Source organism: Juglans microcarpa x Juglans regia, chromosome 7D (genome assembly GCF_004785595.1).
Source record: "Juglans microcarpa x Juglans regia isolate MS1-56 chromosome 7D, Jm3101_v1.0, whole genome shotgun sequence".
Lineage (NCBI taxonomy): Eukaryota > Viridiplantae > Streptophyta > Magnoliopsida > Fagales > Juglandaceae > Juglans > Juglans microcarpa x Juglans regia.
In genome coordinates, this window is record NC_054606.1 from 3,679,345 (window position 1) to 3,699,240 (window position 19,896).

The following is a 19,896-nucleotide window of genomic DNA, read 5'->3' on the forward strand; positions in this document are numbered from 1 at the left end:
AAAGAATTCTTGTGAAATTCTATCTCGCTGGTGAGATAGAGAAAAGGTGTCCATTTCTTTTACACACGTAATTACATTATATACGAAGCCTGTATTAAAGCTTTGTATGTTAACTCTCTAGTCGTGGTCGTTTCTCACGGAGATCCGTCTCAAGCTCTCTTTTTTTTTGGGAGCTCTTAAAGTAGTCTACAACTTCCCTCCGAGTCTCTACTACATTCATAGAACAGTTGAAACGTTCCCCATGATCAACTGAAGTTGTGGAACACTTGACAAGTAGCCACCGAAAGCTTGATGGAAGCTTGGCTATAAATACTCCAATTTGGTCTCTAAACTCAATCACTCAATCATCTTCAGTCTTACACCATCTAAATAGAGTGAATAGACATTTGGAAGTGTCAAAACGAGAGAGAAACAGTGAGAGAGTGTGAGTACGCATCAATGCATTTTAGTTTTCGATTCTTTATAAGTGTTTAATTCTGTATTTTTAGAATCGTTATTAATCTATCATTTGGTATTAGAGCGCCCGTTTTATCTCTGCCATGGTGTTTATACAAATGTTTTGTTTGTCTTTGATTTGGCCAAAAAATTTTGGACAATTAAGTTTTGATTTTTGGTCGACTTTGACTCGAAACAAGATTAGAAATCATGTGGAAACTGTTTTTCTAAGTTTTCTATTATTAAAAACATAGTTTTTGGCGTTAAAAATATCATTTTTAAGTTGGGTCTAAAACGGGTCGAACCAACCCGACTGGAGGTTGAAGACGAGCAAAAGTTGAAAAATATCACTTTTCTGCATTTTTTTTTTAAATGCCAATTTTTTTTTAGAATTTTCTGAATTTAGGCATTTATTAGGAAATATGTCTAATTTTTGCTCAATTCTTTATGCATATAATATTTATTTGGTTTAATCATATGTAATTTGGATAATTAAATTGTGCAAATTTATTAACTATGCTCATATTTAATTTGCATGAATTGATTATTTATGCTCTAAATTAATACATGCAATTTTTGGATGAGTATATATAGTTAAAAACATGAAATTAAATGTTATGCATAATATTATAGTTTTAATTATGCAATATTTATGCATAAATTATGAGAATATTTTGTGCATAATAATAACATGTTAGTTTTAGTTAAAATTATGGAATTTATAATTATTCTCGTATTAAGTTAATCTTTATGCATGAAAATAATTGTTTTGCTTAATATTATGATTCAGTTATGCAATTTCTTAGTTTAATTATGAGAATTATTAAGTACATAAATATAACGTAATATACATTCTAATCGTGATTAAATTATGCAATATTAGAATATTCTTATAAAAATTAAATTTTATGCATAAAAGAAATAATGTCTAGTAATCCATATAATTTTTAATTAATTAGATAATAGCCACAACATCTTTAATTAAATAAAATTATATATTATGATTGATTAGGATCACATAAATAATATATAGACATTAATTGTAATTAATTATACTTAATATAATAAATTTTATCCCACAAGAATTTTTATTATATTTATATAACTAATTAGGATAAAATATCAAATTATTCATAACTTATCCATAGGAATTATAAATTAGTTAAATAATTTGATAGTTTTATCATAAAGTTTAATCTAAAATAGAATTTATATAAAATTATAATCATAATATACCCTTTAGAATTATGAATTAAGTAAATAATTTGATAAATTTTATCATAAAGAATGATTGAATCTACTTGAATTAAAAATTTAGACTACATAAAATTTTTATGTCATTAGATTCAATTTTAAGAATGATTTATATTGGTAAAGCATGGAATTTTATTTAGACCACAATTTTAATATAAGTATGTAATCTTTAATTTTATGCAGTTGTACAACTTACAAATTTATCTGATATTCGTTGTGATATTCCTATACTTAAGGGAGATAACTATAAGGTTTGGAAGGAAATAGTTCTCCTTCATTTAGGGTGGATAGACATAGATTATGCTATTAGGAATGACGAATCGCCAACACTCATTGATACCAGCACTGCAACGGACATCACACTTTATGAATGATGGGAGCGATCTAATCGCCTAAGCATGACATTCATTAAAACTAAAATTTCTGTTAGTATTCATGGTTTTGTTGACCAACATGAAAAGGTCTGAGACTTGCTGAAAGCCATTGATGATCAATTCGTCACTTCAGACAAAGCACTAGCAAGCACCCTAATCATAAAGTTCTCATCCCTAAAACTCACTAGTGTGAAAGGTGTGCACGAGCACATCATGCAAATGAGGGACAATGTGACTCAATTGAAGAAACTCGATGTTGGAATGTCGGATTCCTTCCTAGTGCACTATATCCTGAACATCCTTCCGCACCAATACAGACCCTTAAAAATCTCATATAAGACAAATAAGAATAAATTGTCAATTAATGAACTCATGACCATGTGTGTTCAATAGAACGGGAGACTGGTGATTGAACTGAGAGAAAGTGAAATGCTGGTAACACGTGAAAATTGCAAATCTCTAACCATCAGAAAGGGAAAGGTAAAATACCTTCCTAAACTGATATCAAGAAATATTTCAAGTGTTTCTTCTATAAAAAGAAATGACGCATGAAGAATGAATGCTTCAAATTTCAAAAATGACTTGTGGATAAAGGTAATCAAACCTCGTTTGTTTGTTATGAATCTAATATGGTTAATGTTAATATTAACAACACATGGTGGAATGATTCTAGATCAACAATCCACATTTCGAATTCCTTGCAGGATTTACAAAACCTAAGAAAGTCAGTGGAAAGTGAGTAAAATATCTTATCAGGAAACAAAATAGGTTCGCATATGGAAAGTATAGGAACATGCTATTTAACTTTAAGTAGTGATTTTGTTTTAGAGTTAAAAAAGACATTTTATATTTCGAGTTTCTCTATAAACTTTATTTCAGTTTCAAGACTTGTACCATTTGGATATTCCTTTAATTTTTCATAAACATCTTTCAGTTTATTTTATAAATCTGATTGTGTCGAGAATGATACTTTTTCCGATGGTCTTTACTGCATTAAAAAACAATGTCATTTATGATTCAATGTATATTCACACTAGCATTGAATCATAAGTGGCATTGATTTGTAAACTAATGCAATATAGATCATTAGACAAAGTATCATTTCCGACACAATCAAATTTATAAAATAAACTGAAAGATGTTTCTGAAAAATTAAAGGAATATTCAAAATGTACAAGCCTTGAAACTGAAATCAAGTTTCTAGAAAAACTGGGAACATAAAAGGTCTTTTCTAACTCTAAAATAAAATCACTACTTCAAGTTAAATAGCATGTTCCTATAGCTTCCACATGTGAGCCCATCTCTTTTCCTGATAAGATGTTTTGCTCACTTCTCACTGGCTTCCTTAGGTTTTGCAAACCCTGCAAGGAATTTAAAATGTGGATTGTTAATCCAAAATCAATCACCATGTGTTAATATTGACATTAACCATATTAGATTCATAATAAACAAACGAGGTTGGATTACCTTTGTCCACAAGTCATTTTTGAAATTTGATGCATTACTTCTTCATGTGTCTCTTCTTTTTAGAGAATAAACACTTGAAATCTTTTTTGATATCAGCTTGGGGAGGTATTTTACCTTTCCCTTTCTTATTAGCTTGAGATTTGCCATTTTCACATGTTGTCAGCATTGCACTTTCTCCCAGTTCTATCACCAGTCTTCGTTCCTCTTGAACACACATGGTCATGAGTTCATTAATTGACCATTTATTCTTACGTGTATTGTATGAGATTTTTAAGGGTCTGTATTGGTGCGGAAGGGTGTTTGGGATGTAGTGCACCAGGAATGGCTTCGATATTTCAACCTTAAGTTTCTTCAATTGAGCCACATTGTCCCTCATTTGCATGATGTGCTCGCACACACCTTTCACACTAGTGAGCCTTAAGGATGAGAACTTTATGATTAAGGTGCTTATTAGTGCCTTGTCTGAAATGATAAATTGATCATCAATGGCTTTCAATAAGTCTCGGGCATTTCTATGCTGGTCAACAGAACCATGAATACTAGCAGAATTTTTAGTCTCAATAAACATCATGCTGAAGCGATTAGATCGCTCCCATAGTTCATAAAGTGTGATGTCCGTTGCAGTACTGGTATCAGTGAGTCCTGGCAATTCGTCTTTCATAATAACATAGTCTATGTTCATCCATCCTAAATGAATGAGAACTCTCATCTCCTTCTAGACCTTATAGTTATCTCCCTTAAGTTCAGGGATATCACAACGAATATCAGAGAAATTTGTAGGTTGTACAACTACATAAAATTAAAGATTACATGCTTATGTAAAAATTGAGGCTTAAATAAAATTCCATACTTTACCAATGTAAATCATGCTTAAAATTGAATCTAATGACATAAAAATTTTATGTGGGATAAATTTTTAATTCAAACAAATTCAATTATTATTATGATATAATTTATCAAATTATTTACTTAATTCATAATTCTAAAAGGTATATTATGATTATAATTTGATATAAATTCAATGTTAGATTAAACTTTATGATAAAACTATCAAATTATTTAATTAATTCATAATTCCTGTAGGTAAGTTGTGAATAATTTGATATTTTATCCTAATTAATTATATAAATATAATAAAAATTATTGTGAGATCAAATTTATTATATTAAGTATAATTAATTACAATTAATGTCTATATATTATTTATGTGATCCTAATCAATCCTAATATATAATTTTATTTAATTAAAGATGTTGTGGCTATTTTCTAATTAATTAAAAATTATATGGATCACTAGACATTATTTCTTTTATGCATAAAATTTAAGTTTTATGAGAATATTCCAATATTGCATAATTTAATCACAATTAGAATATATATTACATTATATTTATACACTTAATTATTCTCATAATTAAACTAAGAAATTGCATGATTTAATCATAATATTATGCAAAACAATTATTTTCATGCATAAAAATTAACTTAATATGAGAATAATTATAAATTCCATAATTTTAACTAAAACTAACATGTTATTATTGTGCACAAAATATTCTTTTAATTTAAGCAAAAATATTACATAATTAAAACTATAATATTATGCATAACATTTAATTTCATGCTTTTAACTATATATACTCATAAAAAAATTGCATATATTAATTTAGAGTAGAAATAATCAATTCATGCAAACTAAATATGAGCATAGTTAATAAATTTGCACAATTTAATTATCCAAATTGCATATAATTAAACCAAATAAATATTATATGCATAAAAAATTGAGCAAAAATTAGACATATTTCCAAATAAATGCCTAAATTCAGAAAATTCTAAAAGAAAAATAAAAAAACTGCAGAAAATTGATATTTTTCAACTTTTGCTTGTCTTCAACCTTCAGCTGGGTCAGTTTGACCCGTGTCATACCTGACAAAAACCATGTTTTTAATCTCAAAAAACTTAGAAAAATAGTTTCAACATGATTTCTAATTTTGTTTCGAGTCAAAATCGACCAAAAATCAAAACTTAATTGTCCAAAAATTTTCGGCCAAATCAGAGACAAATTAAACATTTGTATAAACATCAAGGTAGAGATAAAACGGGCTCTAATACCAAATGACAGTGACCCAACCATTGATCTAAAAGTCATAACTCTGTTGGATGCTAAAACTAACATTGTATTATAGCAAGTTAAATTTATGTATACAACAAAGTCTACAAGTTTAATTTGCTCATTCCATTGTTCATGAGAATGATTGTTGAAAATTGTTTTGCTCGGGCTATAGGAGTCTCGAGTCTGTAGCAAAGAGAGAGAACACTTAGACTTCATTTAGTTACACATATGAGATGTGATCAAATGAGATAAAAGTTGAAAATCGAATAAAATATTATTAGAATATAATTTTTTTAATGTTATTTTTATTTTAGGATTTGAAAAAGTTGAATTGTTTATTATATTTTATATGTGAGTTTGAGAAAATTATAGTAATTATATAAGATGAAATAAAATGAGATAATTTGATTTGTGTAACCAAACCAGGCCTTATTCTTTTGCTTCTTCACACGCCCACATGTCAATCTAATTCTTCATTCTTCTCAATTCTCTTATTTCATTTGTAATTAATTATTATTCTGCCATTTCAAATATCCCAGATAGGTATTCCCTCCCTCCCTTTGTGATAATGTTTTTCTAGTTTATTCTTTTAGTTCAAAATTTTCTAATTTCCCTTCAATTTTGTACATATATATATATATATATATTTTTTTTTTTTTTTCTTTTTGTTTGGATTTTTTCTTTTTGCACAAAAAAATGATACAGACATGCGATATGTATCTGTTTTGATACTTTTCTAAATAATTGTTTTTTCTATTTTGAATCAACGGGAAGCATGACGCTAAAATAAATATACGAGTAAAAGTCGAAAATGGCTGCTATGTAGTAAATTTAACTTTCATTTTCAATTCTTTCAAATGTTCCACAACTCCTGAGGATTTTTCTTACAGGGAAATCGACTAATTTTTTAGAGTGTTTGGGGCTTTCATTTGTTGCAGTCATGAATGTTGAACAAAATGCTTCTATAATACAGGGAAATCGACTAATATTTATTAATTCTTTGTTTTTATATTATAAACATACAAGTCCAAAATTTTTCCTTCATTTTTCTCATCTTCTCTGATTCTTAAAAATTCTTCTAAATTAAATAAACTATATATTGGCAAAAATTCTCTTAACTCAAGCAAATTCACTTATGTCACTTGGCACTTACTTCACATTTCTCTTATAATACTCTCACATGCCATCTATTCTAATTGTCACAACCATCAAGTATTTAAAAGCAAAAATGGTGGATAAACTGGTGAGTCCATCTACTCAATAAGTAGTGAATCTATATTAATGTGTAAATATGAACCAGTTACATAATGCAGAAACAAGCAATTATAAACAATATAAGTAATAATTTCAAAAGCATTTTATTAAGAATAATATATACAAAAGACCTTATGAACAAGTATAATTGAAACAGCATAACAAATACCATGGTTAGCCTCGTAACAAGATTGTGCATATATGCATATAGCCAAGTAGAACATAGATCAATTTGCCAACAAAATAAGTGCACTAAAAATAAAAGTCATGTTTACCCTCATAGTAAGGTTGTACATTATGCTGATAGACAGGCAAAACATAAACCACTATGTCACTAAAGTGTGATTGCACTCAGAACAGATGCCACCATTTTACCCCTGTGGCAGGGTTGCACATTCTGTGAATAGCCAAGCAGAATTGCACTCAAAACAGAAGCCGTCATTTTACACCAGTGGCAAGGTAAAAAATTAGAGATCACAATTTTACACTCGTGGCAAAGTCAGAAATTAGAGGCAATAGTTTTACACTTGTGGTATGGTTAGAAATTGGAGGCCACAATTAAAACCTATAGTAGTGCCCATATTCAAAGCATATCAGAGTCTTTTGCCTCATGGTCTTCAGATACAATGCAATAATGAAATAGTATACTGATAAGATAATATCATATAATCAGATAAAATACTTCATACTACATATTCACAATTTATACAGTAGAGAAATAGATTACATAAATCTATTCACATCTACACCATTCATAATAAAATATCATATTTCAAAATTCAGATACAGAAACTAGTGTAGAAAATGACCGAAACTATTTTCATCATAAATATGCAGGTTGTTCACAAAATCACCTCAGTCAATTTTAGGCAAAATTCATCATAGGAGCACCACTTACATAAGCTTTTTAACATCTCTAGATTTCTTCACAACAATGCCAAGCAAATATCAGTTGTCATCTAAACATAATTACCATGATCTTGAGTAAATAAAATTTAACATTGTTTTTAAGAAATAAATAACATCATACCCAAACTCCAATCAGATCTCAGTGACCCATAATACATTAAATACACTTAAAAAAGGCCAAAATTCATCTATGAACCAAATTTAGTAAAAACCATTTATCCACTTCTATTTCTTCCGTGTCTTCACTTAACCCAAACGTAACGTACTAACCATTGTAAAAACAAAACCTCTCCTTATATTTCACGTAAGTGAGTTCTTTAACGTAAATCATGTAACCAAGTCATTAAAAAAAGTAATTAATTATAATTATATTTGTGATGTTAATAGTTACTAACCGTGGAATATTAGAGTATGTATCATTATATATAATATATTAATTACTTGATAATTTCATAGCATGTTAGTAATTGTATATTTAATATTTTATATTATCAATGATTTAAATTAGAGGAAAATGACATAATTAACTTATACAATTACTATATAAAATAATATATTTAAATATTTAAAAATATATAATTATATTTGGTCAGTCTAATCTAAGGTGAAAAATCTCACTCTGAGATCGGACGAAAAATCGAAAATTCTCATATAGTGAGATTGAAACTGACTAATTTCTCTATTAGTCTGGTCCAGACCGACCGGAATTGTTCGATCTAATTGAATTTTTCCGAAAATCTTACAAGAAAAATTATACTCATCATCCTCACACAACACACCATACATAATTTTTTTCTCTTACTAAATGTGTGATATATGAATTATGAGTAGAATAACTCAATTAATTTGGATAAAATAAAACCAAAAAAAAATAAAAAATTAAAAAAAAAATAAAAGTAAGTATGATATTTAGGGACAATGAATAACAAAATTCATCTTACAATATAGTGGAGATTATTTAAAAAAAAAAAAAAAAAAACCTGCGCAGGTCAATATTGTACATGTTAGAGCATTCTCATTAGGTTGTTTATAACCTCAAAATTTAGAAAATGTTCTAAAAATTTCCCTCCATCTAGATCCCTATTTTAGAGAATAAATAATAGTTCTATATTTAAAAGTGAAAGAAAAAAATAATATAGAAAAATAGAGAAATATTATTTTAATATAATAAAAAATAAATAGAAAATGAGATGTGGAATATTTTTGAAATATGTGTAAAATTTATAAAAAAAAAAATTAAGCTAAATTACAGGGAACAACTATTTCTCTAGTTTTTCTTATAAAAAAAAAACTATTTCTCTAGTTTTTAAAAGAGGCGAGAGCCGAGAAAAAAAAGAGGCGAGAGCGGAAACGCCGGAAAGTCCAAGCTGTCAACCACTTGCAGCACTCTCTCTCTCTCTCTCCGGTCTCCAAACCAATCAAGTTCCAGAACCACCTTTCAACGTTGCCTAACAATCGGTTCCTCCGTTTTTGTCAACAAAAATCCTCCATCCATCCCTCTGGTTTTTGCATTGTAGTAGAAGAAGATTTGACGAAGATGAAGAAGATCTTCGGCGTCAAGAAAGATAAAGAGCCCCCTCCTTCCATTAATGACGCCACCGATAGGGTTCCTACTCTCTCTCTCTCTCTCTCTCTCTCTCTCACACACACACACACACACTATGTGTTCTTTGTTGTTTATTATTATTATTATTATTATCATGGTTAACTGGACAAGCTTTGTGCTTTTATTTGTTTAATTATCGATCTCATTCCCGTTTGGTTACGGAGTAATGGTCGGAAATTAGGGTAAAGAAACTCCGGGTTCTGATTTGTTATTTCTTTTCCAGGGTTTTTCTTGTTGAGTTTTTCCTTTTCGTCTATTTTTTCCCCGGGGAGAGGGGGAGTTAAAACTGGGGAGCATGATAAGACTTGATTTATATGCTGCATTGGCTTTTCCTTGTGATTTCAGCTACCGAATATACGATTTTTTGTACTTTTTTAATCCTTTCATTTTTCGATGTATTCTCGAGTGCTGGATCGGTGTAAGGACTAGTCTTGGAACTTGTTTCTGATTTCAAAACACTTTATTACTCAAGCTTGCCGATGCATTACTAATATATTGTTGCGGGGTGATAATATTCCTACTTCTGAGTTTACGTAAAGGGCGTTTTTGGCGAATGTGGTATGAAACTGCTAATGATTGGGTAACTGCACAAGTTTTGTATTAACGGAATTGGTAGTCAGGTTGTTTTGTCGTCTTTAGTGGATCTGGTTTCTTCCTGCAGTAGGATGCATGCTCAAATTGAGTTAAACTTATGGGTGCTAACAAATCACGACTGTGTAGTGGAAATTTATGGGAAGGTTAAATAGTTTAAGTATTCAAAGATGGCTAATTTTAAAGCCCGTTTCCCTTCTCTTGCTATTTATGTCTTCAAGATTGATAATGGTAATATGGTGGTCACCTTACAGTATGGCAAGTTGGTGTGACGGTGTCAACGCACTTCGAGAAAAAATAGTACATGTTTTAGATATTCTGTAAGAAATTCATATTATGGTGGTAGTACTTTTATTTTCCAAACACCTGTTTGGCTGCTGGGAGGTTTATTTATATGCTTAACTTTATTGCTTGCTTCGGATTATGTTTGCTGGAAATTTCTTGACTGGTTATTTCCTTCATAGATATCAATCTTTCTGGTCTTTCTAAGTGGGTGTGTCACTTGGACTAATGCCTAAATCTCATTCTTTCACAGATCAGTAAAAGGGGTGAAACAGTGGATGAAAAGATCAAAAAGCTTGATGCTGAACTTAGTAGATACAAAGAACAGATTAAAAAAACAAGACCTGGTCCTGCTCAAGAAGCTATTAAAGCTCGAGCCATGAGGGTTCTCAAGCAAAAGCGAATGTTGGTGCCTCTTCTGATGTTATTACCTCTTTATTGCAGTTTTATTGGTAGAGATAGCATTATGTGTGCTATTATTTATATGCAACAGTTCCTCAAGAAAGATATATGTAATAGAGTGGCAGAATACTTACCAATTTCTTTTTTCATCCTCTCTTTTTGTGTCTTTTACTGATATTAATTGCAGTGTGTGGTACCCTCTTCAATTCTAAAGCTTGCCACTTCTTGCAGAGTTCGTATTAGAATATCTTATTGGTTAAAGACATTATTTCATAAAAAAGTCAGTCCTTATGGTTTTGATTAATTTATGAACGGGTAAAGTCGGTCTTGATATAGTCAGGGTGAAGACAGATCGTTTTGGTATAAAAGTAATTTACTTGGTTGAGTATGAATACTATGTGGATACTACACACTGGGCTACTACCCTGTATTTACCTCCATAGTTTATCCAATCGACTAAGTTTGTGGACAGGTATGAAGGACAACGGGATATGCTGTACAATCAGACATTCAATCTTGATCAAGTTGCCTTTGCTGCCGAGGGAATTAAAGATGCTCAGCAAACTGTATGTTCTAAGGAGCTTTCATTCTTTTCTTTTTATTATACAAATTGACCTTAACAAACCCTTTTATTATAGCCATCTGTTGGGCTTGACTGAACCACTGGTTATGGGTGATTGTTCAGTAGGAAGTATGTTATGCATTTGAATGGCTTTTTGAGAATGTACTTAAAACTTTAGTGTTTCGTAGGCTGACTTGAGCTTAAGATTTGTGAATGGTAAAATTGCACATCATCCTTTGCCTAAAAAAAGGCAACTGGATGTTAGGATCGTTATCTGTTAATTTTGAACTATGTTTGATCCATTGCCCATACTAGTGCAACACATTGCCATGGAACGGGATACACTGGATATTGAATGTGTTCTATATATGCTGTGGTGCAATTTATACTGTTAGATGCATGTAAAATGTTTCTTAGCTTCTCTGTTTATGAAATGGGTTTAGAGAATAATCAACTTAAACTAGGTTTCTAGTATCAATTTGCTACGTTTGTTGAAGTAGAAGATTCAATGTATATGCTGCGTCCAGTTTGGTTGTGCTGGGGTTGTGTTATATTCACCTTCAAACATTTGTTTTCTTGGTAGCGCCCCAAGGGGCAAGGTTCAAGTCAGTTCAGGCGGAGCTTAATCTGCAACCTGATTGGAACCTGCTGCCTACCTCATGAGAGGTAGGGGAAGAACCATTTATCATTAGGGAGGGATTCTTCAAAAATATATGAGTTATCTAAGCTCTAGACTTTGATACTCTTTCCTCATCCATTCAGATTATAAGAAATGCCCCAGGGCATGTTTGGAAACCAGATTGCAATGTTAATTATGTATTTTGTTACAATTTGGTCCTTTTTTCCTTTCTCTCCAGATGTCAGCTTTGAAATCTGCAAACCAGGAGTTGAAAGGAATGATGAAAACAGTGAAGATCCAAGAAATTGATGTATGTAATCTTATGATATCTTCTTTCCTTATTCAGTTTCTATTTACTGCCTTTGTGAATTTCTGGTGCTGAACAGATCCTATAATCTACAGAATTTGCAAGATGAGATGATGGACCTAATGGATGTGAGTAATGAAATTCAAGAGACCCTGGGTAGAAGCTATAATGTGCCGGATGACATTGATGAGGAAGACCTTATGGGTGGTAAGCTTTTATGCTATTTAATGGCCCAAACATCGAGGGAAATATTCTTTAGGATTGTTTTTGGATGTTATAGACTTTCTGATATCCATTTGCACATTGACTATATTATTAGTTGTTGGAACTTGGAAGTACTAAATTCTGGTAGTGTCGAAAGCTTTCTGAATAATGTGTCCACGGGACGGATCGTAGGTATTCTGATCATTCATTGGTAGCCTTAAGTAGCATGTCTGACCAATATTGCAATGGAAACAATATGCAGTCGATTGGTACATTGTGCAGGGGCCATGCTAATCTTCTTTGTATCGTTCCAATTTTATCGGATGTCCCCGAAGGGACAAAAGTGAGACAATTGGTACATTGCTATTCCTCACCGTGTTTTCTATGGAAAAGCTCCCTATATATAAGAGAAAAGGAGAGGAGGGTGAAGATCAGCAGGCGTAGTACTTCCCTGTATTTTGTGTATCTATTCAATTCTAACTAATTTTTTTGGTGCAGAGCTTGATGCTTTGGAAGCGGACATGGGAATGGAAACTGAAGCTGATGGGGTGCCCTCTTATCTTCAACCCGATAAAGAACCTGATTTGGATGCAGAGCTCAACTTGCCTTCAGCACCCTCTGGACAAGCTGTGCCAGCTGGCAGATCCAATGCCCAGGTAAAATCCACTGAAAATGAAAAAATAATAATAATAATAATAATAATAATCTCCACATTTTTCGATGGCACTTGGACACTTGAACACTTGATTACTGCATCTACATACGTCAGAAAAGCTAGACTCGTATGTCTTCAAATTTCCATTTTCTTCCCATCAAGAAAACTCACGGGGGCAACTAGAACTAACTTTTCACAGTTGACTGTTTTTGTTGCACGTTAAACGGATTCTATCTCATTAATTCTTCTTGCAAACCTTTGTTCTGACAGGCTCATGACGAACTGGGTTTACCTGCTGTCCCTCGTGCCTCCATTCGTGGTTAGGAATTATTACTGTCTATCCGAGACTCTCTGTTGGGTGTAGATTTATTTTTTTGATAGAAGCTGGATAGAACAAGCTCTCGTCCGTTAACATTGTGCAGAACCGAAACTTTTGATTGATATAGTGCTTTATCTTTTGTGGCCTTTTCCCGCGGATTGGATGGATTTTCATTATAAACACGTAGTAATTTATCTTTTAAAGAGAAAGAAGAAAAGAAGAAGAAGAAACGGGGTGTTCAATACATAGATAAGCGATATTGCTAAAGTCACAAAGCAATTATATTGCCCTTTTTTTCATCTTGCGTATATTTTGATGCTGCAATTAAAGATTCATAAATGCCACTGAATTTTAAAAGAAGATAAAAGAGAAAAATGAATATGAGAGAGTAAAGAGATAAGATTAACCTCTTTACTTGATGAGGTTGCAGAGAAAAAATGTGTTTACAAAGATTGGTATCTTTTTTTTTTTGGGGGTATGGAAGATGGAATTAAATGAATAAAGAACTTTTTATACATCCAAAGCAATTTGAAGATTTTAAATAAAACATTTCAAAGCCAAAAAATTTGTATACCATATATATAATTTCTATACAAAATATCATACAACCAACTCAAAACAACTGAGAAGATTAAGGTCTAATTTGAGTAACGAGAATACTTTATTACTATTTATTATTTTATTATTACTTTTCACCTACTTTTCAATATTCTATCATTATTTTTTTATTATTATTTACAGAATACTTGAGAATACATCACTACTCAAACACAATCTTAAGCCACTAACTTAGAAGATTAAGGCCCATTTGGATACAAAGGTGAGATGATTATCTTACCTTATCTCATCTCATCTCATCTAATTTTAACTAATAATCTCACTATTATTCACAAACCATCTCAACTCATCTCATCTCAATATTCAAACTTGATTTAAGTTTCTTTTTACTGTATAGTAGGCTAATTTTGTTATATAGGGTATTTTAATTTAAAAACCCATATATATATATATATTATATTATATAGAAAGCTAATGTTCATACGTGGCACTACTTGGACACAAGTTTGTGAAGCACCACTTAAGTGAATCAACACAATAGCATCAATAATTAAAATTGAAGGCCAGGCAAAGTTTATTTATAATTATTTGCCTGAGGCTGAGTTGCCGATATCAGGTACTCAAGTTCTTCCCCCTCAAGCTTTCAACGGTGTCCCTAAAAGTATCCTCCACAGGAGTAAAGTTAAGGCCTAAACTTTCTGCTCTCTCCTTGGACACCATGTAGATTGGCTCAAAAGGCTTCTCATCTTCACATCTGCAATGTATGAAACAAAAATCAGATGTGTTTTAACTCGGCTACAAAAGAGACCATCCAATTTACAGTTCCCGATTCAAACCGAGCATCTTTTCATTGAGGTGATCAATATACTTGGAAAATTATAATCCACCTGTTTGTTTCTTAAGCATGAATGTATACAGTAGTAGATCTTCAAAAGCAAAACCAGTGTGAATGAAAATTTGACAAGTTGATGCTGCTAGTATAGGTAATGTTTGTATGGACATCTAGCTTACTTTTCAGGAAGGTTCATATCCGGGAATAGTTCACGCAAGATCTTAACAGACTCTGAACAGTGGATAACCGTTCCAACTAAACAATATCTTCCACTGGCTGATGGATTCTCAAAGGCTAGTATATGTGCAGTAGCAACATCTCTAACATCAACCCATCTGTAGGTCACATTTGGAAATCTGTCCTGCCCTGCATAAGATAAAATTGTCAACTGCTTGCATCACAATTGCATCTTTTAGAAGAGGGAATTAGGAAACACCACTTGAAGTTGAGCTCCCATATTTTCTGGCCAGGCTGTGGGGTGAGCGCAAGTTAGGTTTTTGTGGTGTCTTTACCTTGAAGTTTCATCTGAAGCACCACAAGATTTTGCTAGTGATCCTATTTCAATATAGTCTAATACAGAGCCTTAAACAGCACAATACACTAATTCTAATGAAAAATGGAAATAACGTTTTATGGCCGACATATGGAAATCATTTAAAAGAGAAAATAGATGGATAAATGGATGATAACATGATAAGGATTATACACTGGACTACTGAGAATTCAGGAAATAACATGGATTGGAGCACTAGCACACTCCTTTCTTCAAAATTATAGTTCTTCTGACAGATCAAAACCTGTTTTCATTTGGTAAACAGTTCCTGAGAGTTGCAGACTTGGAAGTGACTTGAGTAAGAAATATAATTGGAGTATTCATACAACTAATGTGGCCAAAAATGTTTTGCACATGACATTCACTCATCCTGCTATTTAAAAGATTCATTTTACTGCTCCCACTCAATTGCCTAGGATATTAGTCACGTGCTATATTTTTTATAAAAAAACAAAGTGAAAGCAAAACAATATGCAAGGGTTCGATCATTTTTCTTTCTGAGGTTTCCGCAGCAAGAGGTCCCAACTTCAATAGGTTGAGCCGGTTGAACCGACACCTTCCACTTGTTGTTTATATGGGGAGGACATGTCATCTGGTACAAGGACCCTCAGCAGGTCCTTCAACAGAGTTTATTTCTTTAATAAATGCAAATATTTGTCAATATTCAAATTAAAAGTAAACAATAATCACACTGGCTGAAGAGTACCATTTACAAGTTTGAAAACCGGCTACACACTCGTATTAAGAGTTGGCTGTAAGAGAGGGCCAATCACCCACCCTGGATTCATTGCCACCATATCAATACCATTTTCTTTCGCAAATTTCCAAGCAGCCTCCTCCGCTAGGGTCTTTGAAAGCATGTACCAAAGCTGATGAAAACAAATATGTTTAACAGACGTAGTGTAAAAGTAATGTGGGCAGAGTATATACCACTATGATACTATTATCCTTGTTTCCCTCAATCAACTCGTCAGGAAGCCAAGCCAAATCTTGATATTTGAATTAAGATCCTGGCCTAGCCAACACCAAATGCTTATATCCAGGTCAGGGAGAAACTTAATTAAAATTCATAGTAGCAACAAAGAAAAATAAATCTTAAAATACATTTATAATGGTGTATAATTTGTTCTTCAGACTTATCAGTAACACTTGAACAAATCATATAATTGCAGCAATGCAGTTTATTTTATGTGAGTTAAATGTGAACGAAATATGAAGGATTAGATGAATGAGATCACCTGCAAAACTTCCAGAGTGTAAAAAAGAAGTGAACCATCAAGGGGGAAAAGGAAACAAAAGAAAGAAGGTAATAAAGAAAGAAAAGAAAAGAATAACGTGATAAAACCATTTCATAAAAAGAGGTTTATGAAAGGTATGTAGAATGTAATATGAAAGCAGAATATTGCACCTTTGATTTCTCACAAAAAGCAGGATCTGAAAACCATGTCTCATCAATTACTACATCAGGACCAAGAGGCTTTCCATTGAATGCTACTGCTGCCATCGAGGATGTTAGGACAACTCTTTTCACAGATGAAACTTTAGCACATGATCTAAGAACGTTAAGTGTTCCCTTCAATGCTGGGTCAATTAGTTCTGCCTGAAAGAAATATAAACAAACATATGCACTAGTGAATTTAAATATAGACTCTAGCATAGTATCTGGACAGATTATGGTATTTTGTTCCTTTTTAATTTTGGATCAGTTCAAAGTGATGCTAACAAAGACTTGCGTGTAAACAGTGGAGAAAATCCATAGATAATGATAATGTCAATGGGAGATAAGAACAGCAGCCAATGAACATCAACAAAAGTTTAAACAAGAGAAATAAGAAGAGGGTAATCTCATCTAACTAAACCCATCAAAAAATAAACTTAGAAAAGCAAATCATGGAAATTTGATATGAATAGCATATGTACTTTAAACCACAAGGGGACAAGAGAGTTTCATTCACTTTTGCTAAACACCCGAGCATTACACAAAATTGTTCATTCTTTGGCATACATGACTTTGCATTGATCCAATTAATACGAAACAAAATGTACCTGTGGATCCCTGGGATCCATATAAACAGGACTAGCTGTATGAAAAACGCCCTCACATCCATCAACCAAAGAATCAAAAGATCCTTCTTCCAGTAAGTCTGCTTTGAACAGATGAAGTCTTTCCTTAGCTCCATCTAGCGTAAGTAAGTGCTCTGTCTTCTTTGGGTCATCTGCGGCACACATTTCTAGCAGAACCCATAAATCACTAAATCAAATCATTTTCATGCTAAATTGGCTCAAAATGTCATATAATCAATTTAAGGAAAATAAATTTCAGAAATTCACATCATTTTCACTTTCCTTGTTCCGGCATTTCTGATGACTAAGCAGAACACAAAGTAGCCTTTTATCACAAATTAAATCCACTGCAGATGTTTTAGGTCCTATCTGTACTCAAAATTGCCTTTTTTTTTTTTTTTTTTTTTTTTTTTTTTTTTTTTTAATTTTGAAGAATTGCAGCAGAGCACCTTCAATTCCTCTTCAGTTAGAGAGAGGGAGTGAGTTTTGACAGTGAGAGAGCTAAAGAGAGAGAGAGCAAGGGGAACAGAAAAAGGTGAACTGTCGATTTTATTCACGGTAATCTGATGTTTGGAAGTTAATGGGTGCTACCATTTTTCTTTGAGATACCATTCCCCTGAAGTGATCCGGACTGCATATAAATTCAAACTGTTTATGGTGCATCGTTTCAGGTATCAAGTTAAACCTTATCAATTTAACATCACCAATTTACTCCATCTTCTCCTTCTCAAGTATCAAGTTTTAACTATAAAAAAAAAATGTACCAAGTTTATGAGATCCTAGAGAAGTATTCAAGAATCTGATTTCTCTGTGAACATTCAAGTTTCCGATCTCAAAAAAGATATATATCTATATATACTCCGTCTAGTGATTACTAGGAAGTTCGGAGGAATGTAAAATAGTAGATGATCGAACCCAGTTAACTAAGTGGGATCATCCTAAACGCAAACAATCAGCAAGATCGTTATATTGGATCCAGAAAGGACTAGGGTTTCAACACAATTCTTAAAGTTCATGGCTAAATTCAAACATAATCATTTTATTTAAATAACTCAAAACAAGATTATCACAACCAGTTAAAGCGGGATGAAAAATTAGTAAGCTTACTACATGAGCTTAGCAATGAATCATCGTATTAGTGAAATAACAAATCTGGGTCCCCATGTATTAAGCAAAAAAAGGGGTTATGAACGATACTTAAAAAGTGTAATTTGCGAATAAAATCAAAAGCTGTGAAAGGAGACTTGGGAGTACTGACTTGGGTCACGAACTGAGGCTTTGACAGAGTAGCCGCGTTGGAGCAAGAGCTTCACCAGCCATGACGCTATGTAACCGGACCCTCCAGTTACACACACCACCTTCTCTGTTCCACAACTCATTGTCTCTTTACCTTCTGTGCTCCACTGCTGAATTCCGTTAAAACCGACCTTGCTTTTTAAGACATTGGATTCATTAAAATTATTTTTAAAATTTAATGAAAAGTATATAATTTTTATAAATCTAAAATTTTTTTAATCATAACTTTACGTTAAATTAGCTATTGAATTCATCAAAATAATAATATAATATTATTTTTTTTACAAAAATATTTTTATTTTTTTTCATATTTTATAATTACATTAATCATATATTAATTAATAATTTAATTTGATTATTACATTATTATTACAAGACGGTTGAAAATTAAAAGTGAATAAAAAAGACTTTTAGAGATTAAAAGTGAATAAAAAATAGATTTGATGAGTGAATAGTAGCCCTTCAAATTTGAAGAAACCTATCCATTTACTGTAACTCAAAGTTTTACACTTATATCTTTGACTAATTCAATGCAGCCCTATTTTGATGAAATTTATCAAATTTTACATTTGACCAGGCTTTTGATGAAGCCAATGCCAATGCTCTTAATATTGTAAGAAAGAGAGAAGCTACACAGCCGCCTCTCCATTTTATCTACACCGCACGAATTTCTAACATCTTTTTTTTCCCTGACATTTTCAGCACCCCACGTCTCCACCCCACACTCAGAGCCGACTCAATAGGTTGGCAATAAGAGTAACTCAAGTAGTGTTCAAACACTTTTACTATTATTTTTTATTTTATTATTATTTTTCATTTACTTTTTCTATTATTCATTACTTTTCATCTATTTTTTATTATTATTTAATATTCTGTTATTATTTTTTCACTACCATTCACAAACATTCTTCATATTTCTCAAGTATTCTCACTACTCAAACCTAATTAGGGTGAAATTTTGATTGAGACCCTTTTTTTAAAAATAAAATAAAATATATTAATTTTTTTTAAAGAATAAATATTTTAATTTTAATTTTAATTTTTATATTATATTATTATTTAAAAACAATTCTTATCGTTTTGCAAAGTAAAATTATTGATTAAAATTTTATATCATCTTTTTGATTAATAACCGACTTAATTTTTATTATAAAACTTTCAATTTAGAGAGGATTTTATTAAATCTAGTTTTACAAGACGTACTTTAGACTCTTGGAGTTCTTAGAAACATAATTGT

At 31.6% G+C, this 19,896-nt stretch overlaps 1 protein-coding gene and 2 pseudogenes across 1 annotated transcript; 1 reads left to right on the forward strand and 2 right to left on the reverse strand.

Annotated features, from left to right (window-relative positions):
* Window positions 1-9,178: 9,178 nt before the first annotated feature.
* LOC121238674 (vacuolar protein sorting-associated protein 60.2) lies at window positions 9,179-13,502 on the forward strand. Its single transcript, XM_041135653.1, has 7 exons — window positions 9,179-9,415; window positions 10,542-10,693; window positions 11,163-11,256; window positions 12,110-12,181; window positions 12,274-12,385; window positions 12,881-13,038; window positions 13,308-13,502. Exons 1-7 carry the CDS (start codon window positions 9,347-9,349, stop codon window positions 13,359-13,361), a joined length of 711 nt encoding a protein of 236 aa, XP_040991587.1. The 5' UTR covers window positions 9,179-9,346; the 3' UTR covers window positions 13,362-13,502.
* Window positions 12,633-12,721, reverse strand: LOC121240114 (annotated as a pseudogene).
* An 834-nt stretch (window positions 13,503-14,336) lies between the features above and the next one.
* Window positions 14,337-18,787, reverse strand: LOC121238663 (annotated as a pseudogene).
* Window positions 18,788-19,896: the final 1,109 nt, after the last annotated feature.

Coding starts and splice junctions, on each gene's coding strand:
- LOC121238674 (XM_041135653.1), top strand. CDS start 9,347: ATGAAGAAGATCTTCGGCGTCAAGAAAGATAAAGAGCCCCCTCCTTCC. Junction 9,416..10,541: donor TTAATGACGCCACCGATAGG/GTTCCTACTCTC, acceptor ATTCTTTCACAG/ATCAGTAAAAGGGGTGAAAC. Junction 12,182..12,273: donor TGAAGATCCAAGAAATTGAT/GTATGTAATCTT, acceptor TATAATCTACAG/AATTTGCAAGATGAGATGAT.